This window comes from Physeter macrocephalus, chromosome 8 (genome assembly GCF_002837175.3).
Source record: "Physeter macrocephalus isolate SW-GA chromosome 8, ASM283717v5, whole genome shotgun sequence".
Classification (NCBI taxonomy): Eukaryota; Metazoa; Chordata; class Mammalia; order Artiodactyla; family Physeteridae; genus Physeter; species Physeter macrocephalus.
The window spans coordinates 4,528,368-4,555,101 of NC_041221.1; the positions used below are offsets into that span (position 1 = coordinate 4,528,368).

Genomic DNA, 26,734 nt, shown 5'->3' on the forward strand with positions numbered 1-26,734 from the left:
TGCACATACACAAATACCTACAAGAACATATTAAGTACTACTTTGTCATGACAGCTGAGCATACTTTACAACTCTTAACCCTATTCTATATGGAATACAAAATACCCTTATCTGAGTTAACATGCATTAAAACAAGTAATACGTATTTTGAGAATAGAGGAATTGTAAACAGGTAGGAAAACAACTAAGGTGGAAGCGTCAACAATCAGCTCAGTAGATACTGTCTACATTTGTTTTCTACCTTTATAAAACTAGAACTTGCTAATAACAATCCTAAGGAAATTGTTAAAGAGAGTTTTGCCCTGATGCTGTCAGTCACAGTGGTATGAGAGAACTGATACTAAGCCTCAACTTCCATTTGCAAGGAAACACTCAGTTTTCAACCCAATTTATAATTAGGTTAAGGGATCTAGAATTTTCATTCAAGGTTTTTGAAGTTTTTAAAAAGTTTATCTTCCTATCTGAATAATCAAGAGTAAAAACATGTTGATTTTGAAACGTTAATCCTATTTACTGCTTAGTGCATGTAATAAAAGTATTGTAAAAGGTTAATGTTTGTAAACATTTGAGTATTTTTAAAGCTATATTTATTCCTTTAAACTTCCAAAGTGAACTTTAAAGCCAAAGATATAAGAATCTTGAATTTCCTTGCTAGAAGGCTTTTTTCCTCAAAGATTCCTTTTAGGCTTACTTTGGTGTTCAGGATCTCCAATTATAAATGTAGTCACTCATTTCCACATGCCGTAAAGATGATTTCCCCAGTATCGGTGTTTGACTAAGGTGGTCCAGAGTTTTAGGGTGCAGTCCACAGTTGGCAAGCTCCTGATGGACAGCCTCCTGTGGAAATTTGTATGCAAGTCAGTAAAAAGCATTGTCAAGAGTCCTTGAACACTGATCAGTTTTTAAAATTATCATGGGCTCTTTGACAAATAGATGCCTTATTCAGTAAGGGCAAATTCATCGTTACCATCATTATCAATAGAAGCTCATCCTAAGAATTTTTGCCTAATGACAGCATCCAAAAATAATAATTCTGGTTATTTTTATAAGTCTGGCAAACGGATAAAGATAGTTTTAAACGTCTCATTACCTCTAAGTAAAACGCTATATGTCCAAAATTAAAGACAGATATGTTGTAAAGCAGCTACTTCAGTTTTTAAGAAAGTGTGGATACATATCTAGAAACTGCTGGATCACATGAAACAAGCAGCTCATCCCTCCCCAAATCTAAGAAAAAGTTCTATAGAAAAAAAAGAGGCCTATGCGGCTAAATGAACACCCATAATTATTTATTTACCCCCGCCCCCACAGTAAGTAAGCAGGCACTATTAGGTTCTGGATCTGAGGACAATGAAAACAACTTGCCTTTTGTTTGGGAAGTTCTTTAGTCAATGTTGAATACAACAGCCTGAATTCATAAAATTTACCTCACACACAAAAAAACTTTATAGTCATCCCTTCCCTCTTAGTAATTGTAATTAATATTAAGCAGTACAGTTTAATAACTTGAAACACCCGTTTGGCTCATCATAAATGACTGACTTCCTCCATCCATCTAGTTTGAGAAAACTGCAACTAAATCTGTTTACCAGCTGTCTACTTACCTTATCCAGTACTTTATCCTTTGGTGGGCAGATATTAAATACAGCAGTTGGCTCATGTGTATACAGTCCTGCAGAAAATGACCCACTCTGTGAAGATCTGAGTAGCATAGTCACGGAATGTAGAGAATGAGGCATGATAGGACCTGTAATCTCCAAACTAAATTGATCTCTGTATCCAGAAGGAGCTTGTGTCTTCATGTTTACACTTCGTGCCTTCAAAAAAAATTTAAAGAAAATTATGGTCACCATCTCTCAAGCTTTTGTCCCTAGCTAAAAATGTGATCAATAACTTCTCATTTGGGTATTCCTCTCTTTAACAGTTAAGGAACAAAAGTAGTTCATAAGACATCAAAAGAATGTTACATGAGTAAAAAATGTTCAGTAATTCTGTTTCCAGCATCCTCTCCTCCAAATTATGAGGCTGTCAATTTAAGTATTAGTTCTAGAGAATGTAACTTTTTAATATGGTATCCTTTCTGATTTATTAATGCACTTTCAATGCATAATATTAGGAAAATAATTAGGTTCTGTTGCTATTACATTCAGCATATGTAACACACATGAAAATTACATGTGTAATTCTTCAACAATATGGATATATATTCTTTTCACTTATCCATGATCCAGTTTTTGAGACCACCTAAAATTTAACATAACATTCTTGGCTCTGTTCTTTCACTGGTTATGAAAGACAAACTTTAAGAAAGCAACTTTTCCTTATGGCAATAATTCAAATATAACTTTTCATATAATTCCTTTGATAATAACTTTATATCAAGGAATTTTTTTTACTGGGAGGAAAGAAAAAATGCACCATGTAAAAATGCCAGGAGTTACTAAAATATCAAGAATTTATCCTATCAAAAAAGGAAAAGTATGTCTTTAAAAGCTAGGTTCTGAGGATTAGCGTAGAATTTTTTTTTCTTATTACCTTAAGCATTTGCATTGTGGCGCCTCGGAAAGCTATAGGTGATAAGAGGGTTGGTGGAAGTCCTGCCTGGGGACCTGAGGTAGCAATTAAACTCTTACAGTTGATCAAAAAATTTAGCAATGTAAAGGTATTCGTTCCTTTCACTAACACAACAGACTCGGGTCTGTGATCCATTTGTACTTCATGTATCTCTTTACGCCTGAACGTGACAATCAAGGAAACTGCAAATGCAAATCCCATACCAAAAGGAACCGGTTACCTTAACCCTGAATCACCTGGAACCCTCTTCCCCCACTCCGAACTGGAAATGCTCTTGCTAATCCTCTTCACTGCAATTATAAGGCATCCGAATGATCAAAATTATTTCTTTTTGACCATCTGAATTAGCTAGAAATTGATAACCTAACAAAAACTGATTTCTTCTCTAGTCAAAAATATGTTCCAGTCACCCCACAAACTTAACCAAAATAGAATATTTTCACTTAAAAAAGTTTAATAATTGTTCATGGCTTTTTGGTACTTAGGGGTTTTTTAATGTCATGATGCAGTATCAGTTTTAATATCTTAAAGATAGTTTAAGATTATAGTTAAACAAAACTGTCAGTCAGTATTACATTGCTCAAGGGAATTCCCCGGCAGTCCAGTGGTTAGGAATCTGCGCTTCCACTGCAGGGGGCAACTGGTCGGGGGAACTAAGATCTCGCATGCTGTGTGGCACGGCCAAAAAAAAAAAAAAAATTACATTGCTCACTACCTTAATTCAATGAAAAAAAATTCTAGTTAACAGCAACTGAAAGGATACAGCTTGATAGAAAGTACATCTGGTTTTTTAATTTTATCTTGCACACCCATCTCTTCCAGCCAGGAAAAACTTTCTTCTTCATCCTCATCGCTGACTGCTTGCTCCCTAGAAAATTGCTATAGTTAGTCAGGGTTCCCATTTCCTAAAGCTGTTTCCTCTACACTGAATCCGTAAGTCACCAGATGATATAAAAGGTTATTTATTTTTTCTTTGCGGTACGCGGGCCTCTCACTGTTGTGGCCTCTCCTGCTGCGGAGCACAGGCTCCGGACGTGCAGGCTCAGCGGCCATGGCTCACGGGCCCAGCCGCTCCGCGGCATGTGGGATCTTCCCGGACCGGGGCACGAACCCGTGTCCCCTTCATAGGCAGGCGGACACTCAACCACTGCGCCACCAGGGAAGCCCTAAAAGGTTATTTAAATCACATACTCCGCATGTCCCAAGCTTGTTCCAGATGCTTTCTTCTTCTCATGGCCACTTTCTTTTATTAAAGGCAAAGAAAATTCAATACCTACATGAGAAAAGAAAAATGTAACTATGTTTTCTTTAATATAATCTGAAAGAATTAAACAGGCGTGCCTGACTTGTAGAGAGTACATTTGAAAATGAGTTTTTACTCCTGATGTATTAAAGCAGTACTTTTCATGCTTTCTTGACGGCAGCTCACAACACACGTATCTCCTTGAAACAAATGGTTCAGGACAATACATAGTCTCACTACAGGTGGTACTCTTTCATCAAGTATATACTACTCTATTTCATTTTTTTATAAGGTGCTGAATGAGTCCACTGAATAGATTTCATGATCCACTAATGAGATGACCCTCTTTAAAGATCATGTTATTAAAAGGGGGTAGATAATTAGTATTATAAAAGAATTTCTATAGGAGTATATTCAGATTGGGACTTTCCAGCTTGATATACGTTTAGAGATCAGAGAAGGGAACACAACTTAAAGCTATGTACAATGGACAGCTTAATTAAATGCTGGAAAAAAATCAAAAAAATGAAGAAATAAAATAATTCTTAAAACAATTAGATAAAACTGGTAGAAGACAATTCAACTGCTAAAAGACAGTTCAAATTTTAGCTTTTAAGGAGTGCTTACTATACAGTGTGGTATTCTCACTTTAAACCTATAGTTTTACCTTCGTTTTTCATAGCTTCTCTTATACCTCTAGTTGTAGGAGAGATGAGAGCCGTGATTACATCATCTCCTGCTAATCCCGCTGCACGGAACAGGATAGTAAACTGATAGGTACAAACGTAGAAATAGGGGCAAAGTTTTGTCTTCAGCAGATTATATAGAGAAGTAAAGCTCACAGACCTATGAAGAAAAACATTTTTCTTTAGGCATTATTAAAACTAACTCAACATCTAAAACTTTTTTTGTATAATTTAATTTGATACTCACCTGATTTAAAACACAAATATTACAGATAATGGTCTGAATTTTTGCCATGACATAGAACTTGGCTTTTTAAAGGATTGAAATTGGTCACAGGACTCACTGATGACTTCTAAATACTTTAACGAACAGTGTTTACCATTTAAACACTAGCCATTTTTTCTTTAAACAAAACTTAATTGATAGCTGACTTTTTTTTTTAATAATTTTATTTTATTTATTTATTTTTGGCTGCATTGGGTCTTCGTTGCTGCGCGTGGGCTTTTCTCTGGTTGCAACAAGCGGGGGCTACTCTTTGTTGCTGTGCGTGGGCTTCTCACTGCGGTGGCTTCTCTTGTTGCGGAGCACGGGGGCTCTAGGCGTGTGGGCTTTGGTAGTTGCGTCACGTGGGCTTCAATAGTTGCGGCCCGCTGGCTTAGTTGCTCCGCAGCCATGTGGGATCGTCCCGGACCAGGGCTCGAACCCGTGTCCCCTGCATTGGCAGGCGGATTCTTAACCACTGCACTACCAGGGAAGCCCTGGTTGCTGACTTTTAATAAGCAGCTTCTACTGATGAGAAGGGAAGCAGCCATTGGCAAAAAGTATAATAACGTTAAAAGAATTAGGTCTCTATATATTTATCAAACACTTACATACATATTCCACAACTACATAAAGAGTGAATAAGAGCTGGGAATTCCCTCCCCATCTGGTGGTTAGTACTCCACGCTTCCACTGCAGGGAGCACGGGTTCGATCCCTTTGGTTAGGGAACTAAGATCCCACAAGCCGTGCAGTGTGGCCCAAAAATAAAAAAATAAAAATAAAAGAGTGAATAAGAGCTAAAAAAGTAAACAGTTAAATTTTTTTTTTCTTTTTGGCTGCACCATGCAGCACGTGGGATCTTAGTTCCCTGACCAGGATTGAACCTGGGCCACAGCAGTGAAAGCGCCACGTCCTAACCACTGGACCACCAGGGAATTCCCCAAAAGTAAACAATTTAAATGTTAGTTATTACAGTTTAAAATAAAATAATTCAGAAGGACATAGAAATCCATCTACTACTGCTCATCTCCACATCATAAATAAAATAAGGAGAAAATACTGCTAAAATGGGTTGCACAAATTTTTACTAATCTTACCAGTCACTCATTAAAATGTGTTGCAGGGTTTCATCATTTGACCAAGGGTTTGTCTTTCCAGCCATTTTTCTGTCAGCTCCAATGCGAGGGAACAATGGTAGCCAAGACAAGGCAGGGTGGAGCCAATAGATAAGGCTCTGCTGGAAGGCACAACGGAGCTCAGTGGAGAGTTTGGGATCCTAAAATACAAAGATGATATTGGATAGTTCTTGCCCCAGTAGAAATACAGAATTTCATTAAAAAGACACTGAATATACCAAACACTTATTCTCAGGATCTTTACTGCTTCCTGTAAGAAAGTGTTAATAACTGTTACAGGGGCTAAAATGTAGTTTATTATTGTTTGGGAAAACCTTCCTTGCCAGCGATTACAGTCGGTTAAAGCACATACCAGAAGGGATGCTTAGACGTAGATGGGAACATTCGCCTGTCTCTACCATCCTTGAGAAAAGTGACTATCACTCGTTATCACCAGGGCGGGGTGTGTGTGTGTGTGTGTGTGTGTGTGTGTGTGTGTGTGTGTGTGTGTGACGTGTGTGACACTATATTCAACCCCCTCCCCTCATAGCACTGTTTCAAAAGTAGTCAATAAAAACCGATAATCCCAATCACAAATCATATGGATCTATTTATCAAAAATGATGTATCAAGGCCTCTTTCAGGTAATCTCTTTTAACCTAGTTTGAGTTGATGAGCTGCTTGAAAGTAATGCAATTGCATTTCTCTAAAACCTTTCTAGCACTCATTAACTCTCCTAAATTTACAACAGACCATCACCCAGGTGGTAAGAATTAGTGCATTTAAAAAATACAGTATACATTATGTGAGAAAACCAGTAAAATAACCAATCTGTCTTTGCAATCCTACTGCTCAATTGCTTTCCATTTCCTTATATTTTCTTTCTCAAAAGGCCTTAGAAAAGGATAGTGTAGTTCAAACAATTCCTGCCTGCAGCAGTGACTAATTCTCAGGACAGGTCTACAAATTTAACAGGCAGTTACTAAATCTGATTTAAAAAACCGTATGAAAGCAGCATTTGGGAAATAAAAAATTTCCCAAGTCTCTGTGTCTTTAAATGTCAAAAGAAAAACTTAATGGAAGGAAATATCTCTGATATTTTGCAGAGAAGTACATTTTACACTTAATTTGTTACTTTTAAGCATAGCTATTTTCTTACAGAATTACCTGTATACTTTGAGGCAAAGTAACTTCTGTTGCCCTACAATGCTGGATGACACCTTGAGCCTCTTCCTGTGCTTTCAAATGATCTGCCCAGGTAAAGGGTTGAGAAGAGGCGAAAAGGAGTCGAGTTTTAATACTCCAGTCCACAGGTAACTCAGTACTTTCTGAGGATGGAATATCAGATTCGGAGAATGATACATGAGGAGTCTTTCAGAAAACAAAGAACACAAAAATTAGTAGAGTACCAAGGAAAAAAACCCTTCAATCTATAGAATTCATCAACTAACATACTCATGACCACTGAAATTTCAAAATGTTATGAACGGTACAATAAATAACACTGAAAATATACTACACACTGTGAAAGAGTCTGGAAAGAGCCACACTAAACCGTTAACAGTGATGTTATCTCTGGAAAGTGGGAATTTCTTGTTGAGGCTAGTGGAAAGGCAGGTTTCACTTTTTAGTTTATTATAGTTCCACATAGTTTAGTTACAAGAGACGTACTATTTTCACGATCATGATTTAAAAACATCTACTATTGATACTGCTATCAAAGCAGAAATCTTCCAAGTATTTTTTAAAAAGCACTTTTTAAGCCTCTAAAATTCTGGAACCAGGTCTAAGTTGCTCTTGCAGGTAACTTAGGTTGGGTTCTTGGAGGCCATATTTAAGAAGCATTTGCCAACCTCAAAAATTCCTCCCAAACTGTTTTGCTGTCAAGTCAGTATTCTCCACGTTACAATGATTCTTCTAGATGACATTATTAAAAATTAACAGGGAAGGGGGAACTAATCCAAGAGACCCGAAGGCCATTTATTCGCTAGGAAGGGAGACTGGGTCTTGGGAACTCTTCTAGCCTGCTCCCATTAGGACAATCTATGCATGTGTTAAACTATCACGAAAGAAGCAGCTGAGGAATGGAATCAAGAAGCGTTTCTGTGTGTATGGTGGTGGTAGGGAGGTTCAGTGATATACCACAACCTGTGGAACTAACTTGGGGATTTGGTTTGAAGATGCAGTGAAGGATTAAGTTCAAAAAGCAGCTGAGCCTGGAGGCGCTGGCTCTGAGTGATGAGCCGGAGTTGTCATTACCTACAGAAGAGTGTGAAAACTGTTGGGGGCTGAAAGAAAACCCACACCTACGCCTGCTTTAGCATTGGTGCCATTATAAACAAACATTACCACAACATACAAAGTCCTTTACCAAGGCTGATGCCTGCCATCTTTTCAACCCTGGTAGAGATGATCACTCAGGGCTCTCTGTGAAACTATCTTCCAAGTAAAACACTTCTGAGAAGTATACACTTATAAGAATATACACTCTAATGACATTTTTAAAGTATTACCTGGGGTAATTCAGTAACGGCTGTTCTTTCAGGAATCTTCTCTTCCCATAGCAAATCATTTTCTTGATTAGAATCTAAAAACTGAGATTAAAAAATCGTCCTTTTAAATTATAAATGATGCTGGAGTTCGCTTTAAACATGTAGACCTTCACCTGGCATACAAGTTTCTCAGCAAGTGCAGGAATTCACGTGAGCGCACATCAGTATAACAGAGGATTTCACTTCAGTTTCGTGCCTGAACTTTACTATCAAAATGGACCGGGAAAAGGGCAGGTGATTTGCGCAACTAAGAACTCAGTAATCAATAATCTCAGTTCAAAAGATCCAAAAGGTTGTGGGGTAAGACAAATACTAGTAAATTATGACCCCATCAATCCTCAACATTCCCCCAACCCCAGAATAATTTGAGCGCGTGAGAAGGCAGGCACTGAATCAGGCAGGAAAGAGAGTCCTGTAACCTTCCCATCAAACGGTGGCCTTCCAGGAGTAGTGCCAGGATTACTCGGAGCTCTCTTCCCACTGATCTCCAACCCCCCACCGGACGGCTGCAGCCCAAACTCCTCCGCCGCGCGCCGAGCGGGGCCGCGGGGTCCACTCCTCAGGACGGGCCGGCCCTGCAGGTCCCGCGGCAGCTTGCGAAGCGCACTTCACGCCGCCCCGACCTCGCGGGGCAGCCACCCCCAGGGCTCAGGGCCCCCTGAGGCCGCGGGCGGCTTCAGCTTCGCGCCCATTTTGCTCCTGTAACGCGAGAACCCGCCATCCCTACTTCACAGCCGAATCGACCCACGAACTACGAGAGCCCGTCGGCTCCCAGGCACGAAGACACTCACCGGGCCCGGCGCCTCCTGCTGGCCGCGGGACGGCCCGTTGGGAGGCTCGGCGGCGGCCCGAGGCCGGTTGTCCAGGCGGGCGAAGGGGTTCCTTCGGGACGCGGCCGGGCCGCCGCCACCTCTGCCCGCTGCCGGGAAAGGGCGGAGGGGCAGCCCGGCCGTCAGGGCGGCGCGGCGGGTCGCTGGCTCGGACCGCTCCACGGTCGGGGAGGCGGCCCCAAGGCTCCGGCGCCTTTTCCGTCGGAGTCGCAATGTCTCTGGCGGCCTTCTGAAACTGGGCGAGTAGCCGGGCACCGACAGAGCCATCACGCGCCGCGGAGGCCGAAGACCCGGCCCCCAGCCCGAGGACCCGGCGCGCAGCTCCCCCAGGCGCTTCCCGCGCGCCGCGGCCCCGCCCCGACGTAGCCCCGCCCCCGAGGCGGCCCGCGGCGCGTGTGCCGTGCGGCGCCGGCGAGGCCCCGCCCCCGGCTGTGTTCCTCCTAGGCCGAGGGCGCGTGAGTGCCCTGCTCCTCGCCGGACGCCTCCTTGGCGGTCTGGTTGGGTCCTTGGCTGTAGTCGGGTCGCCGGGTGCTAGATGGCTGGCAAGCACGCGGTCCTGCGCACCGGGATAGATGAGCGCTGTTCAAATCCGCAGCAGGGTGTGATGAGCCCCAGGCACGGCGCCAGGATGAAAACGAAACGTCACACTTGAGCTGCCCCTCCGATAAGCTTCCAGAGCGCAGCAGCCACGTCCAGAGCTGGAGAGGGGGGCCTGGGCCTCCGCCCTCTCCCCCCGAAACAGAGAGCCCCGACAGGAAATCAGCACGCCGGCTACGCAAGCGCAGTCTCCCGCCCCGCTTCCCAAGCCTCGCCACTGCAGCCTTCCACGCAAACACTGCAGCGGTCACGGACGAGTTACCGTGATGCTCCCGTTCGATCCTGAGGAAACCCTGGAGTGAATGAATATTTGAAAAAAAATTTAGCTTTCAATGGGCTAGATCCTTTGAGACTTGAAAATATATTCACAGTATTAAATTACGACAGCAAAGGATGTTAAGGAAGGTGTTGAGAATGGAGTTGATACAAAAGTAATATTATTGGAGCAAAAGACTCCAACAGCTTTATCAGAGTAGCGTGGCTTCTGCTGAAAGCAGTTTTCTTCATGTAAAGAATTTTATAAGAGGCAGATATATAGGAACAATAATTTAAAAGGCTTTCAGAATATTCCCTTTAGATGTTAAATTTTAGAGTTGTCTTGACCCGTCTGTACGATGTTTCCAAATACTTTTTCAAATACTTCAGATAACTCTGAGCATCGTGTCTCAGCAGGAAAACGTGCTTAAAAACATAAAAACTTGCTTTTATCTTCCTTGACTTTTCTGAGCAATTTGCAAGGAAACTGGAATAGGTTCATCCAACTGAGGTCTGAGAAAGAACAAAATTAAAATTGAACAACTTGCTTCTTTCTTCCTTGATTTTTCTGAACAACTTCCATGGTGACTTTTGCCTCGTATAGTGGAATGGGTTCATCCAACTGAGGTCTGAGGAAGAATGAAATGTCTAGTTAAAGATGAGAAGAGTACATAGCATGGTAGTTGACAGTTGCTACAGTTCAACTCTATTACTTTAAATCAAATTTGTCCATTAATATTTCCACTGTTAAAAGCAGTTAAATTTTGAAGGGGGAAAAATACCTGTTTTATCCATTCTCTCTTTTTTGATAAACAGATCCAGCTGAAAAAAAAATTGTACTTTTCTTCTTGTCAACCTGTAGGTTATTTCAAGTTGCTTTGGGAGGGGTGATGAGGATAAGCAAAGGGTGAGGTACAGTATGGAATGGATAAGGACAACTAATGAACCACTTCTATCTTAGGGAATGCATACTGGTGTATATACACTTAGAGAAATACTAAAGAGCAGCTATTTATCTAAGCAAAATAATAAAATATGGAGGCAAGAGGTGTACTGAGAAAGCTGAAACAAAAATGGGAATGCCCATTTTATCTCCTGGAGAATAGAAAAATAAACAAGAACAATGATTTGGTCATTTAGCATACCTAAAAACACCAGTTGATAACTTCTCCATCACATCTTTTAAGATACGTAGCTGGAAAGACTGTTAAGGTGTCAACGTAAAGGAGAGAGGAGTAAATAAAACCATTTGATAAGCAGAAGATACTAGGCAGGTCACCTATTTTTTTTTTTAATAGAAATTCTGTAAGCTGTCATGTTTACCTCTAAAACAGGAAAATGGAGGAACTGATTTGAGAGAGGTGGTGACATAATAGAGCCTAAACTTCTAAGGACAAGAGATGAAAGAAGCCTAATGCCTATCCTAAGTAATGACTAGTGTTATCGCAAATGGATGGTAACAGAGGGGGTCAGGGTTTCATTTTAGCACCACTTATGTTATTTTTAGTTAAAAACAATTTTAGCACTTATATCTCTTACTTTGGGTGCACATTTATTTATTAAACCAGCTAATAAATACGTATGCAGGAAAGTTAATAATCTGTGTGTGTAATATATGCCACTAAGAGAATTAAAAAGCAGGGCAAAATTTAAAACTCTAGTCATTTACTTGAAATTATAATATTAGAACTGAGAGTCTATATAACTGCTAGTGCAGGAGAATTATTTATGGCATATAATCACACAATTGGAAGGAGATTGCTATGTCAAATCACAAGCAGCAACTGGCTCATGTGTGATGCAACTGAGGGGTGTGCACAAGTGAGGACTGAAGTCTGATTCAGGACTTCAGAAAATGTAAATTAGAAAATATGAACATAAGCTACTTTAAATGGACCTAAAGAATACCGATTCACTTTTCACGTACTACAAATTCTCTTTCTACTTCTGTTAATGAAATTGCCAGCAGTATGTTTAAGTATATAAATATAAAACATATATTTTCTGATTTTTGAAAATTTAACATTTCATATGAACATGTCACGTTTCAGTATGGTCCATGGATTTGTCAAATAGCTTAAAATCTCATGGTGGGGAGAAAGGGGAGCAGTTGAGTGATTTAAGTTATTAAGTAACGCAGGCATAGCAGCCAGGCTACCTTCTGACATGAAAGATTCAAAACATACTAACTTATGTTACTTTTAATACATGGTCTCTGTCATTAACATCCCATGGTATTCGTGATAATTACAATGTTATTGAATGTGTCATTATTTAAAGTTGAAATTTAAAGAATTCTTTTAGAAAGTTAAAAATTAAGTTTATTTTCCAAATTTAATATGAAAATATTTAATCAGAAATACATTAAACACATACATTCACTACATTAAGGGGACGTTCTGGTTTTGAAATATACTCTTTAAAACTCAACATATGCAGTATACTAATTAAATATTATTCAACTATTTGAAAGCTCTGTATTAAGTCTGCCATTGCTCTTAGAGGAGGCTGGCCTTTGTGCAGGTCACGCATATGTAACAATGCACATTTAATAAACATAAAGAATGATATTCAGTGAGACAAACATACGGTTGTGCAAGTCTCTTTCTTCACACACAACTATACTCTATTAAGTAATGAGAACTTATTTTTTATCCAATATATTAAAGTTTTTACCAAGTACAGCTGCCTTTAAAACAGGCGTCTTAGAAATAAAACGTTTATTCTTAAGTTGACCCTGCTCTAAAGAGGTTTGGACCTTTCTTTTGGAACTGCTCTCATATTCTCAAGAAAACTTTTCATTACTTTTACCGAAATGAAATGATCGATTTCATTCACTAGATTTGTTACTGAATCACTTCCATTAAAAAAAATCAAACCCATCTTCATTTGATGAAGATTTCCTAGTACTGATATTCTTAATAACACCCCACATGGGACTTCCCTGGTGGTCCAGTGGTTAAGACTCTGCCCTTCCAATGCAGGGGAGGCAGGTTCAATCCCTGGTCAGGGAACCAAGATCCCACAAGCCGTGCAGCCAAAAAAAAAAACCCCCCAAAACAGAAAAAACACCCCACAAACTCTTAATTTTGATTAACTATTCTGAAATGTTTAATGCAATGGCACCACCATAGGAGTAAAGATGCAGCCTGTCAAGGTGATCTGTAATTTCCATAATGCCAGGTTAAAAACGAAGCAAACTCTTCCATGTATTTTATAGTTTCTCATTCAGAAACGAGCAAGACTGCCTGGGTGTGATTCCTGTCCTGCCACCTGCTAGCTACATCCTTAGGCATGTTCTAACCTTTCTATCCTTCAGTTTCTTTACCTGTGACATAGCGATAATGTAGTACTTAACTTTCCCAGGGCTGTTTTAATATTTAAATAAATTAATACCTATAAAGCACTGGGAACATTGTTTGGCATGTTCAATGAAAGTTAGCTGCTAATATTATTATTATTAAAGAACTTAATGATGAGACTACAAGGTAAATTTCAAGCCAGAAACTCAAGTCAGTAGAAAAAAAGGATATAAAGATATTTTCCCTGTTGTACATTTGACAAATTCCAAACTTCATCATTAAGGAAAGCCACCGTCGCTCCCTTGAGGAAAAGGCAGTGGCTATCTGGAGGATCCAACTTGGATAGAATGCACAAAGAATGATCAGTTACTGTGTTTAATAGCAGAAGAATGATTGGTATCTTCAGCCAGAAAAGCTTTTACACAAATTAAATAATACCCAAATCACAAATAATCAGCACACAAACTTTAATAATAATATGTATACTACAACGTTTTCTTTTCTAATGCATTGTCCAAAATGATGAAACAGCAAGGTCAAATGCAAGGCCAATCTAGAGGTGATGAAGCGGTAGTAGGTATATGTGTGTGGGTGTGTGTGTGTGCATGTGTGTGTGTGAGAGATATTTCTCATTACTACTCACCAGTCATCTTCATGAGGAAGTTGGAAAATTGGTGAAGACTGGTACATGAGAATTATGGTATTTGCATATCAACCATGATAAAAATACTTGAATTTTGTTGAGAAATGTAACTTTGGAAGACAATGTGTATACACACACACACACACACACACACACACACACACACACAGAGTAAATTCTAATTTGAATAATTAGGAAATTGTCATAATTTTATATAGAAATATTTTGTTAAGTATATGTCAACAAGAATGTTTGTTACTAAGGAAAAAAATCTTATTTGAAACACTACTAAAAAATTCATAAGTCACTACTTCCAAACCACTAAATAAAAGTTAAATGAACTCCTCTGCTAAGCACTATATTTCAACATTTGGCCAACAGCTAAAGTTAAAAAAAAAAAAAAGCTTTATTTCTTTAAAAATAGGATATAATTCAGAATTGATACAAATTTAGCCACACCTTGCTAAAAGACTTAGGCATTATTCTTTGTTAATTGCATCCTTTTGGTGTATCAGTAATGCTTTATTGTTTCTGATAATACCTGCAGGTTTTCTTCTGTCGTTACCCAGTGGCCTCCAACACCAAGAAGGGTGATGATATCATGTTTATGTGGTAGTAGTTGTAATTTTACAGCTGGTTCATCATCTTTACTATATAATCTCACTTACAATGGAATTGTTTAAAGAGAGAGAGGGAGAGAGAGAGAAAATGTATTTTATAGTAATCTGATAAAAATTTATTCTTCAAACTAGTTCTTTACTTTTTAATGTAGTAACAAGGAAGCATTTTGTACTCAAACACTTAAAATATATTTTTTGCATTAAAACTGGTCATACACTTTACTTTAAATTATAAGTGATATAACTAAAGATAAAGTCTATTTTAATTTGAAAATCAGGCAAGATAACATAGCACATAACTAAGTCTGATAGCTTCAATCATAACATTGATAGCTTAATACTTTGGGAAAAGTTGACTTCTGAGTAAGGAACTCAGATTCAAGACAGTCATACTGGGACTTCCCTGGTGGTGCAGTGGTTAAGAATCCACCTGACAATTCAGGGGACACAGGTTTGAGCCCTGGTCCGGGAAGATCCCACATGCCGCGGAGCAACTAAGCCCGTGCGCCACAACTGCTGAGCCTGCGCTCTACAGCCCGCGTGCCACAACTACTGAAGCCCGCGTGCTTAGAGACCGTGCTCCATAACAAGAGAAGCCACCACAATGAGAAGCCCGCGCACTGCGATCAAGAGTAGCCCCAGCTTGCCGCAACTAGAAAAAGCCGCGTGTAGCAACAAAAACCCAATGCAGCCAAAAAAAAAAAAAAAAAAGACAGTCATATTTTGACATAATTATTGAAATGTCCATTTGAAAAGTTAATGAAGTATACATTCACTTCCACTGAAAGATTTTTCTGAGTTAATTTCGAACCTTGAAAATACTGGCTAAAAAGAAATACATATGGTCATAGCTGTATTCATTACGATTCTTAGGATAGAAGATAAATTCTAACAAAGTATAAACAGAATCCCTTTGCAGGCTTGTGAAACCTGTTCTTTAGGTGTGATGGCACTACCTAAGAGTGTAAAGATTAGGTGTTAAATAGATATTGGTTAAACTACAAAAGTTCAAGCAAGGTGAAAATGCAACAAAATTCTGTGCAGTTTCCAAACAGGGACTGCAGAAGTCTACCATCCAATAGAGGGCAGACATACATAGCAGAACTGACTAATTAAGCAACTGGCTGAGACCTGAACTAATCTAGGAACCACTGAGGAGATCATGTCTGCAGATTTCTTGTAGAGATACTTAAAGTCCAATGCCTATACTTTAAAAGGCAAGCATGTTCTCTCTTCCAGACAGTGCTTACAATGGGAATAAAATGAAGAAGAGCCAATTTAAATAGAAAAGTTCAAAAATAAAATACCCTAAACATCAATTTAATAATATATAAATAATTATTTTCTGGTTATATATTTTTTTCCCAGGAATTCACCCATCACAATAAAAAAACTACAGAGACTACTGATTTAGTAAAGTACCCACCTCCAGCATCTAGGACAATATCTACTCCAAGGCCACCTGTTTCTTCTAAACAGCTTTCAGCAACCTGGGCTTTCCCATTGGACACATCGATCACTCGGGCTGTAAAGGACAGGAAGTCAGGCAATCTGTATGTGATCAACACAACTCAGAGAAGAAGAGAAAGAAAAGCAAATAAATATTTCTTCTCTGAAATGAATTAAATGGTTGAAGCAATTACTGAATCAAATTATACTTTTTCTCATCTAACCAGTATTGCTAAGGATCAACTTAAATGAAGGAACTGGTATATTCAATAAAATAAAAATATGAGCATTTTGTGGATAATGTGTCACAACGTTGGTCTGTTGACATAGACGATTCTTCTTTACAGCTAAAGGATATTTTGCCAGAACTGAGAATCTCTAAACCACAGAGGTACACATATATATGAAGATGTGGACTGAAAGATTAAGAATTTCTTAAGTATGTTCAGATTTAATAGAGTTTAGAGCTAAAAAGTACAAAGATTTATTTATGTGATTTGGTACTTCTCTGTTAGAGGCCATTTTAACCTTTCTCAGTCATAGAAATCCCAGCCCACACCCGCATCTCCCGACTTTGCCCTCCAAAACAAAAAAAAATCCCGAAGGTGAAAAAAACCCCAGGATTATTTTAAGCAGGGTTAGTAAAAATTAAACTAATTTTAACTGGTTGCTTTAATGTATTAATAGAACAAGCCAGTGAGAGAACTAAAAAAAAAAATCTCAATTTGAATTGGCAAACGAAGACACGTTTATTTTTCATTTTTGAATCTTTTAACACCTCTCAGTAAAGAGAATTCCTCTCAGAGATTCTCAGATTGGAGGTGTAGTCCAGTAGTGACTGAAGTCTCGGGGGATGGAGGTGAGGGTGGGGGGACTCGGGGGAAAGGGGGCTGAAGCACCTAAGAAGGGCAGGGTTAACAAAGTGGAAACTGCTCCCTTCAACAATACTATTCATGCTACCCATCCCTTCCATTTTCAATCTCTCTTTTTCCTTTTTTTCCTTATTTTCCTCCTTTCTCCAGCCCCTGTTTTAACCTTCCTTCCATTTCTTGGTTATCTCTGCCAGAAGCATAACATAACCATGGAAATAACACAGGCTTTACGATTAGGCAGGCTTGGGTTCAAATTCCATTCCAGGCCTAGTGATACATCTAGTGGTACATCCTTGGACAAGCTAAATTCTGAGATGCTGTTTCCCGGTTGGCTGACACGGGGTTGTTGAGGATTTAAGGAACTAGCATCCATATTAACACTCAATGAACCTTACTTTCCTTCCTGCCTGCCTTCACTTACACTCTGCTCATCTGCTTTTCTCTCCACCTGTTAACCTCCAACATTAATTCTGGTAACTCCAGTCTATAAAATTCCATTCCTATCTTTCTTCTTTTTCATTTTTTCAATCTCTAGTTTCTTTCTCCTTTCCATATTCATCGCTATTCGTATAGGTTCAATCTTTTCAAGAGCTCCCCAGCCTCTACCATGTCCTATTTATTCTAAACTATATCTGACCTGGGTTTCTGTGTAAGTGGCTCATCTCCCTTCTGAGTGTGTCACAGGAAACAGACAACTTTAGAGGTATATCACTGGGTAAAAGAGGTTGAGAAACATAAAAAGTGATGCAAAAATATATTGATTTATTGACTAAAACCAAAGAGGCATCAGGTGTTTCTCAACTGTGTCAAAGTTCACCTAATTCAAACTTGGGTGAGTTGGTAACAATGAGGCAAAGAAGAAAAAACACTGAAAAATGTAGGTTTAAAAAACAAATCATTAAAATTTAAACTATAACTTATGTAAACTTGGACTTAGCACAGATACTAAGTGCACTTTTAAATGACATGCATTTGGCATTTTGCAGTTTGTTTTACAAGTGCAGTTTTTAAGGTGATACCTCTTGAAAATTTTATGTTTTAAAGTCTGTGTTGAGTACTATTACCCACCTATAGAAGGCCTAAATCTTTCAAGACACTGCTTGTCTTCAAGGCTGCACACTGTTGAAATCACTTTGGCTCCTCTATGGTGTGCTAACTGAATAGCTATTGTTCCAAGTGCCTGTGTGGAAACAAATACACGATGGTGTTATAGATATAGGGCAGAGGCCGTATCTAATTCATTTTATAGGTTGTTTAGTAAAGTGTAATAGTTTAGTGCTACTTCAGTATATTTTAAAATGTTGTCTGAGAGAAAAAGAAAAAAATACGGATAAGTTTAGAAGTGGAAACATTTGACACACTCCTCCTCAAGTGGGGTGGTGGAAAAGCTATGTGTGCCACAGGCTCTCAGCCAGTCTGACTGCAAGCAGCACACAATTTCAAGGACAGAGGCCGAATTCAGAACACGGCCTTGGAATGAGAAAAATGGGCCATTAAGGACCTTGCCAGAATAATGTACTAAGCTAATTATATAATATCAATACATATGCAAGTCCAGCAACCTCAACTTCAAAAGTTCCATCCTTTTGCTGACCTGTGGAGTAAGTTCAGGGAAACACTACTATCCTGATATAGGACATAAGGATGAAGCCAAAGCTGAAGACAGTTATGCCTTTTTTTCAATGAAAAGCAGGGGAAAAAGCATTTTCATCAACAGCCAGTTAGAAAATAAAACTATAAAATCACCCCAAGTTTTGTGACATTTTTAGATTATATTTTATATAATCTCTTTTAGTATGTTGAACTATATTTTGAAGATGCATGTAATATGTTTAAATTAGCACAGTTTTGATCTTGTGTGATCTATCTATAAATGCAACACCTTAATCACATAAGTGTAAGTATGCGGGATATGATACAATATTGGCTGGGAGTCCTGGGGTCTGGCTTCAAAGACTATGAGCTATTTCAGGCTTTGTGTAACAGACATGAATAAAAATGGCTTGTCTGCTTTTTTAAAGTACTAGCAGATTCAAAGTAATAAGAAACTAAACACAGTAATGCTAACTTTTATCTCCTTGATAAAAGCTGCTTATTTTAGAAAATGGGAGTTTGGTAAACGTATCAGTGAATAAGCTAACTGGCAACAAATTATATTAGCAAATGGATGGCCGATTTCTCAATTCCCTAAGTTGATTTGTATTTTGGTCTGTTTCTTAACAAAACCATAAGCACCTACACTTGCTCCATCCATTATCAGCACTGACTTTCCAGGAGAGAGATGAGAAAGATAATGCAGAGCTGTATAGGCTCGTACTCCATCCCGAATGGTTCCAGCGGCTTCTGTCCAGGTAACTTTTTCTGGTTTGTGAACTATCACAAAGAAAAAGAGGAAACAATCTGTTAGCAAGTTCCATTAGACCTGCTTCCTGGATCTGTTTCCCTCCATCTCTGCTCCCACCATGGCCCTGGTCCAAGCCTACTTCAGTATCTCTCACCTACATTACGGTTTCTCTGCTTCCATTCTTACCCATGCATACTCCACTTTCAGCATAGGAGTGTGTGTGTGTGTGTGTGTGTGTGTGTGTGTGTGTGTGTGTGTGTATTTTTTAAACGTTTTATTGTTAAAGTAAAATGTATGCAGATGTGTGTGTGTGTGTGTGTGTGTGTGTGTGTGTGTGTATTTTTTAAACGTTTTATTGTTAAAGTAAAATGTATGCAGAAAAGTACACGAAATAAAGGACAGCTGGATGAATAAATATAAAGCAAGTAACCACCATCCTGGCTGAGAGAGAGAACACAGCCCTCACGCCAACAGCCTCGCCTCTCCGGCCACAGACGTTTTTTAAAAAATTGAGATATAATTGACATCAGAGGTCACCACCATTCTAATGTATTCTCTTTTTCACCTTCATAGTTTAATAACTCAAGTATCCATTCCTAAACAATATAATTTTGTTTTGCCTGTTTCTGAAATTTATCTAAATGCAATTGTACCATACACATTTTTTCTATCTTCTTTTTTTGCTGAACATTGTTTTTGAAGACACATCCTTTCTTGTTACATGTGGCTATAGTATAGTGCTTCCATTTTTTTTTTTTTTTTTTTTTTGCCGTACGCGGGCCCCTCACCGCTGGGGCCTCTCCCGCTGCGGAGCACAGGCTCCGGACGCACAGGCCCAGCGGTCATGGCTCACAGGCCCAGCCGCTCCGCGGCATGTGGGATCCTCCCAGACCGGAGCACGAACCGGCGTCCCCTGCATCGGCAGGCGGACTCTCAACCACTGCGACACCAGGGAAGCCCTAGTGCTTCCATTTTTGATGTCTTATGGCAACATCTAATTTCATAGAATGGATTGGATATCCACTCTCTAGTCAAGGAACATTTGTGTTTTTTCCCATTTTTTGGTAGTTAAGCATTCTTAACTAAGAATGCTCTTGTATAAAAGTTACTCTTACACTGGTACACAGGTTTTCTCCAGGATATTTACTGAGGAATGGAAATCCCAGCTCCAGGATATATTACCTTCGACTTTATATTTCCAAAGTGGCTGTATGAATTCACTCTCCCACAGCTGCTGCTGTGAACATCCTTGTCAACCCTGGTATTATACATTTTTGCCCATCTTATGGATGTGTAATGGTTTCTTACATGTGATTTTATTGATAATTTGCTTTCCCCTGACTACTAATTAAGTTGAGTACCTTTCTGTGTTTGTTGGCCATATGGAATTCCCTTTGTGAAGTGACTGTTCAAATGTTCTATCAATTTTTCTATTGCTGTTGACTTTTTCTTACTGATTTGTAAAAATTCTTAATATATTCTAGATGAGTCATTTGCTTGTTTATGTGTTGTAATTATTTTCAACTTCATGGCTTCTCTTTTCAATCTCTTTAGTGGTGTCTTTGAAAAACAGAAGTGTCAGAATGATCTTTTAAAAACATAAATAACATCCTAACACTTCTTTGTTTAAAATTCATCAATGGCTTTCTATTGCACTTGGAACAAAATGCGAACTCCTAATATACTGTAATTTAAGCCATATTAGCTTTATATTTTCTGACCATTAAGCTGCTCTTTAATATGTTTACTTAATTTTTATTGTTTTTATGTTGTACACTGAATGTGATTTTTTTTCACAGTATAGGCAATACTTTCTCATTTTACCTACAATCAAGTTTATAACACTTTCCGTAGTCTTTACCACGACTATTTTTCCTCTTATGTCAATAGATTAAGATGGGTCAGCATGGCCAGTCAGCATTGAATTTACCAACTAATTAGTGCCATCTAGTGGGGAAGCAAAGCATCCAAGCACATGATGAAAATGTTCAGACAAGCAAGGCATTAAAAGAGTAAAACAGAGGATATCTCACACAGAACTTTATTCCTTACCAACCTCGAGGTAGCTATTTTCCCACTTTTACTGATCATGAAATGGGGTTCAGGGTAATTAATTTGTCTGAGGCTACAAGTTTCAAAGTCTGACTTTAAAGCCCATCTACTCTAACAGTGCATGTTCAATCTACGGAAAATTTATTTATATGGAATATTTTTGGAACATCTTTCATCATAAGAATTGGGACTACCTATATTTTCATTAGGAAATCAAAAATTCAGTGCTTAAAAAATTCTAACTACATGTAATAAAACTACATTTAAGATTGCAAAGGCTTTAAAATTACATGGTTGGACATGGTTTAACGTTGAGATCCTTGCTTTTGTGTTAGGTGGTACACAAGTGTTTATTATGTTATAAAAACTAAGAAAATAAATAGAAGAGAGCCATGTATGGATCAATAATAACAGTATGTCAGAGCCCAAGAATTACAATTTCAATTCTTTCTACCTCAGGTCCAAAGGAATAATGCTGAAAATGTGTGCCAATTTTTTAAAAATTTAACTTTTATTTTATATTGGAGTATAGTTTACTCACAACATTGTGCTTGTTTCAGGTGTACAGCAAAGTGATCCAGTTATACATATACATATATCCATTCTTTTTCAAATTCTTTTCCCATATAGGTCAACACAGAATACTGAGTAGAGTTCCCTGTGCTATACAGTAGGTCTCCATTGATCATCTACTTTGTATGTATCAACAGTAGTGTGTATATGTTAATCCGAAACTCCCAGTTTATCTCCCCCCCCAACTTTCCTCTCTGGTAACCATAAGTTTGTTTTCTAAGCCTGTGAGTCTGTTTCTGTTTTGTAAATAAGCTCATTTGTATCATTTTTTTAGATTCCACAAATAAGTGACATCATATGATATTTGTCTTTCTCTGTCTGACTTACTTCTTAGTATGATTATCTCTAGGTCCATCCATGTTGCTGCAAATGGCATTATTTCCTTCTTTTTTATGGCTGAGTAATATTCCACTGTATATATGTATCACACCTTCTTTATCCATTCCTCTGTCGATGGACATTTAGGTTGCTTCCATGTCTTGGCTATTGTAAATAGTGCTTCAATGAACATTGGGGTGCATGTATCTTTTTGAATTATGGTTTTCTCCAGATTATGCCCAGGAGTGGGATTGCTAGATCATATGGTATTTCTATTTTTAGTTTTTAAGGAACCTCCATATTGTTCTCCATACTGGTTGTACCAATTTACATTCCCACCAACAGTGTAGGAGGATTCCCTTTTCTCCACACCTTCTCCAGCATTTATTGTTTGTAGACTTTCTGATGATGGCCATTCTGACCGGTGTGAGGTGATACCTCATTGTAGTTTTGATTTGCATTGCTCTAATACTTAGCCATGTCGAACATATTTTCATGTGCTTCTTGGCTATCTGTATGTCTTCTTTGGAGAAATGTCTATTTAGATCTTCTGCCCATTTTTTGATTGGGTTGTTTTTTTGACATTGAGCTGCATGAGCTGTTTGTATGAAAAATAGAATGGCTTGAGAACTGAAAGCACAAAAGAGCTGGAAGAATTATTCAACTTTTTACCTTTGTCCTCAATATTCTGAAACAAGATTAATAAGACATCTTTTGGGAGTTGTTTGGAGCCTGGTTCTTTGGTTTGGTAAAAGAACTGACTTACTAGAAGGTGACTGAGTTGTGAGCTTTTATTTTAAAAAATCATCAAATAATTAATAGGAACTAAAATAGAGTCATGGTGAACTAAATTATTTCTCCCTGAAAATCTTCAGGGAACATACTGAAATTATTTTCTCTTTCATAGAATGTTAGATCTACAGCAGAGATTAGAGGTTATCTAGTTTGGCATCCTTGTTTATAGACAAAGTAAAATGTGCCCGGGTCCTGCCTAAAGGTCACAAAGTTAGCAGTCATTCTTCTTTTTTTTAATTTGAAGTACAGTTGATTTACAATGTTTCAGGTGTTAGTGGTCATTTTAAAGTACTTCTTTTAAAGAAACATTTTGTTGTGTTTCCCTTCTCAAGGAATATCTATCAATAAAATTGCTTTCTCTGTATATGCTGGTGGATTTTGGGACTATAATCTTCCTGATTTGTAGGAAAATAAAAGGTCATTTGTGTGGTTCTCCTGTCTTAGATTAAGCTATGTAGCTAGAATTTTTTTTTTTTTTTTTTTTTTGCGGTACGCAGGCCTCTCACTGCTGTGGCCTCTCCCGTTGCGGAGCGCAGGCTCCGGACGCACAGGCTCAGCGGCCATGGCTCGTGGGCCCAGCTGCTCCGTGGCACGTGGGATCTTCCCGGACCGGGGTACGAACCCGTGTCCCCTGCATCGGCAGGCGGACTCTCAACCACTGCGCCACCAGGGAAGCCCAAGCTAGAAATTTTTGATGTTAAAGTTTGCTGTTCTTCTTCTGGTCCATCTTCTAATCCTCCAGTGTTCAGCAATGCTTAAAGAAATGGATCGTTTTTTTTCTTTGTTTGTTTTTTCAAGAGTTAACTTTCTATAACAATTTAATTTAGTTTACTTTGTCAAAACTCAAGCCTAAGAATTCAAACTAAAGGTTTTAGTTGACTCCATATTTACAAGGTTCTCAAAAGAAAAGGGACAATAAGGGCCCAAGGGGGACTTCCCTGGTGGTCCACTGGTTAAGAATCTGCCTTCCAATGCAGGGGACGCAGGTTCAATCCCTGATTGGGGAACTAAGATCCCACATGCCGCGGGGCAACTAAGCCCAAACGCCGCAACAACTGAGCCCGCATGCCACAACTAGAGAGGAGTCCATGCAATGCAACAAAAGATCCTACAAGCCACAACTAAGACCTGATGCAGCCAAAAACAAATAAATAAATAAATATTAAAAAAAAAAAAAAAGGGCCCAAGGAAATTCTGGGATTAAAAATAGTAGAGTTTCCCATAGAAGAGACAGCAGCAGTCCTCAATTTTCAAACTGCATTATATCAAAATAGTCATGGATCAGAGACTTTCACTGCACGGTAGTTGGAAGTGAGCTTTATCTTTCAAAGGAAGACACATAGTTGGCTCCATATGTAGGCTTAATAAATACATAAATAAGCACAGGCCTCAGATTTCTGGAAAACTGTCTTTTAAAGTTAATTTTTAAGGGATTTCCCTGGCGGCGCAGTGGTTAGGAATCCACCTGCCAATGCAGGGGACACGGGTTCGAGCCCTGGTCTGGGAAGATCCCACATGCCGCGGAGCAACTAAGCCTGTGCATCACAACTACTGGGCCTGTGCTCTAGAGCCCGTGAGCCACAACTACTGAGCCTGCACGCCATAACTACTGAAGCCTGTGTGCCTAGAGCCCGTGCTCCGCAACAAGAGAAGCCACCGCAATGAGAAGCCTGCGCACCAAAACGAAGAGTAGCCTCCGCTCACCCCAACTAGAGAGAGCCTGCGCGCAGCAAGACCCAATGCATCCAAAAAATAAATAAATGAATGAATGAATGAATAAACTTTAATCAAAAAATTAATTTTTAATAAAACAAGATGGTATTACTTGGAAATTTTAGGCATAGTAAATGTCATTAATTTAAATATAAATTACTTAACAATTTATAATTTCAAAAATGAAATGCCAAAGATTTCCTAGCCTAGTTCAAGTTACTATATAGACTCAAATGTACAAATTCACTATTTTTAATAGTCCAAAATCCAAATTGGCCCACATGGTCTGATTAGCATTTATATCATTCAAGAAAGAACTTAGGAAAAATTTTAATAAAATAGCTCAAGAACACAAAAGAATGTATGATAACCTATAGATAAGATATGAAGAACAACATGAATCCCAGCATAAGGAATAGCCGACTGGCAGTACCACTGTAGTCCCGTGGTCTACTCTGATCACATCCTCTTGCCTTGCCCACAGAGGTAACTTCCACATGACTTTTCATCCCTACCTGTTTCTTATATCCTTAAATAACACATGCTTAATTAAACTTTGTATGTTTTTGAACTTCATAGAAATAAAATGGTATCACACTGTTCGTATCCTTCTGCAACTTGCTTTTTTCACTCAGCACAGTTTGTGAGCTTCATCCGTCTTGATATGTTTGACTGTTATTTATTCATTTTCACTGATGAGTTAATTAGAAATATCTTTAGTTATCCATTTTCCCCTGAAGAACATTTGGGCTGTTTCTCTTTTTTTCCACGATTACAAACCATGCTACTGTGAACTCTTGTGTATTTGCTACTGGTACACATCAAGCTGCTCTGGTGTACAAAAGTACCAGTGGAATTACTAGGTCTGAGGTGTCAATACATCATTACCTTTGTTAGACCATGCTAAGTTATTTTCTAAGGCACGTGTACTAATTTACACTCCCAGCACATAAAAGGTTCTACTGCTCCACATCCTTGCCAACACTTGGGATGGTCAAACTTTATAACTGTCAGTCTCATGGATGCATGATGGTATCTCTAAGTGGTTTTAATTTGCTTTCCCCTGATTACTAAGGAGATGCAACATCTTTTCACTATGGTTTCATGAAGAGTGTCTGTGTCTATAAATTTATTCATTTAAATTTAAATATTTAAGAAGTAAATTACTGTAAGAAAATTTTTAAATTAACATTTAAGTTACATTGAATACTGGTCAGAAGATATTAGCAACAGAAACAAGAATAAGTGTTTTTGAGTCTTTCCTGACTCAGACTCTACATGTATTGTCTAGATTTTATACATTTAAAAATTTCAATTAATAACCAAGAATAAGTAACAAATTCTGATTAGTGATATAATTTCAGAGCCAAGGGAGAAATGGCTTTTCAAACCTCTTACCATGAGCAGTGTAAGGGAAACTTAAAGGTCTAAATACTGTTTAGGGGCTTCCTTCCCTGGTGGTGCAGTGGTTGAGAATCTGCCTGCCAATGCAGGGTACACAGGTTCGAGCCCTGGTCTGGGAAGATCCCACATGCCGCGGAGCAACTGGGCCCGTGAGCCACAATTACCGAGCCCGCGCGTCTGGAGCCTGTGCTCCACAACAAGAGAGGCCACGATAGTGAGAGGCCCACGCACCGCGATGAAGAGTGGCCCCGCTTGCCACAACTAGAGAAAGCCCTCGCACAGAAACGAAGACCCAACACAGCCATAAATAAATAAATTTTTTAAAAAAGAAATGCAATTGTCTTAAAAATAAATAAATAAATAAATAAATACTGTTTACTAAATAAATAAATAAATAAATACTGTTTACTTTGAAAATGATTTTTTTTTTTTTTTTTTTTTTTTTGCGGTACGCGGGCCTCTCACTGTTGTGGCCTCTCCCATTGCAGAGCACAGGCTCCGGATGCGCAGGCTCAGCGGCCATGGCTCACAGG

The 26,734-nt window shown here is 38.7% G+C and overlaps 2 protein-coding genes across 5 annotated transcripts in view; both read right to left on the reverse strand.

Annotated features, from left to right (window-relative positions):
* Positions 1–172: 172 nt before the first annotated feature.
* On the reverse strand, positions 173–9,609 carry DONSON (DNA replication fork stabilization factor DONSON). The gene is made up of 10 exons (XM_024120104.3): positions 9,226–9,609; positions 8,396–8,476; positions 7,050–7,253; positions 5,865–6,043; positions 4,485–4,663; positions 3,766–3,847; positions 3,338–3,442; positions 2,536–2,734; positions 1,605–1,817; positions 173–837 (listed from the first exon to the last, which is right to left on the reverse strand). Exons 1-10 carry the CDS (start codon positions 9,529–9,531, stop codon positions 700–702), a joined length of 1,686 nt encoding a protein of 561 aa, XP_023975872.1. The 5' UTR covers positions 9,532–9,609; the 3' UTR covers positions 173–699.
* A 601-nt stretch (positions 9,610–10,210) lies between these two features.
* Positions 10,211–26,734, reverse strand: part of CRYZL1 (crystallin zeta like 1) — a 34,290-nt gene continuing 17,766 nt past the window's right edge. Inside the window, exons 7-13 of one of the 4 annotated variants that reach the window (XM_007113177.4) lie at positions 19,242–19,375; positions 18,071–18,182; positions 16,108–16,206; positions 14,603–14,724; positions 13,650–13,755; positions 11,262–11,307; positions 10,211–10,745 (exon numbers count right to left, since the gene is read on the reverse strand). In XM_007113177.4, coding sequence (XP_007113239.1) covers positions 10,646–10,745; positions 11,262–11,307; positions 13,650–13,755; positions 14,603–14,724; positions 16,108–16,206; positions 18,071–18,182; positions 19,242–19,375 — 719 coding nt within the window. In that variant the 3' untranslated portion in view covers positions 10,211–10,645. Of the gene's footprint in view, positions 10,746–11,261; positions 11,312–13,649; positions 13,756–14,602; positions 14,725–16,107; positions 16,207–18,070; positions 18,183–19,241; positions 19,376–26,734 lie in introns of all 4 variants that reach the window. The other 3 variants (XM_028492623.2, XM_024120380.3, XM_024120381.3) reach the window with 3 other exon arrangements.

Coding starts and splice junctions, on each gene's coding strand:
- DONSON (XM_024120104.3), bottom strand. CDS start 9,531: ATGGCTCTGTCGGTGCCCGGCTACTCGCCCAGTTTCAGAAGGCCGCCA. Junction 3,848..4,484: donor AGAAGCTATGAAAAACGAAG/GTAAAACTATAG, acceptor TTTCTCATGTAG/GTATTGAATTTTCTTTGCCT. Junction 838..1,604: donor AGGATAAAGTACTGGATAAG/GTAAGTAGACAG, acceptor AAATTTCCACAG/GAGGCTGTCCATCAGGAGCT.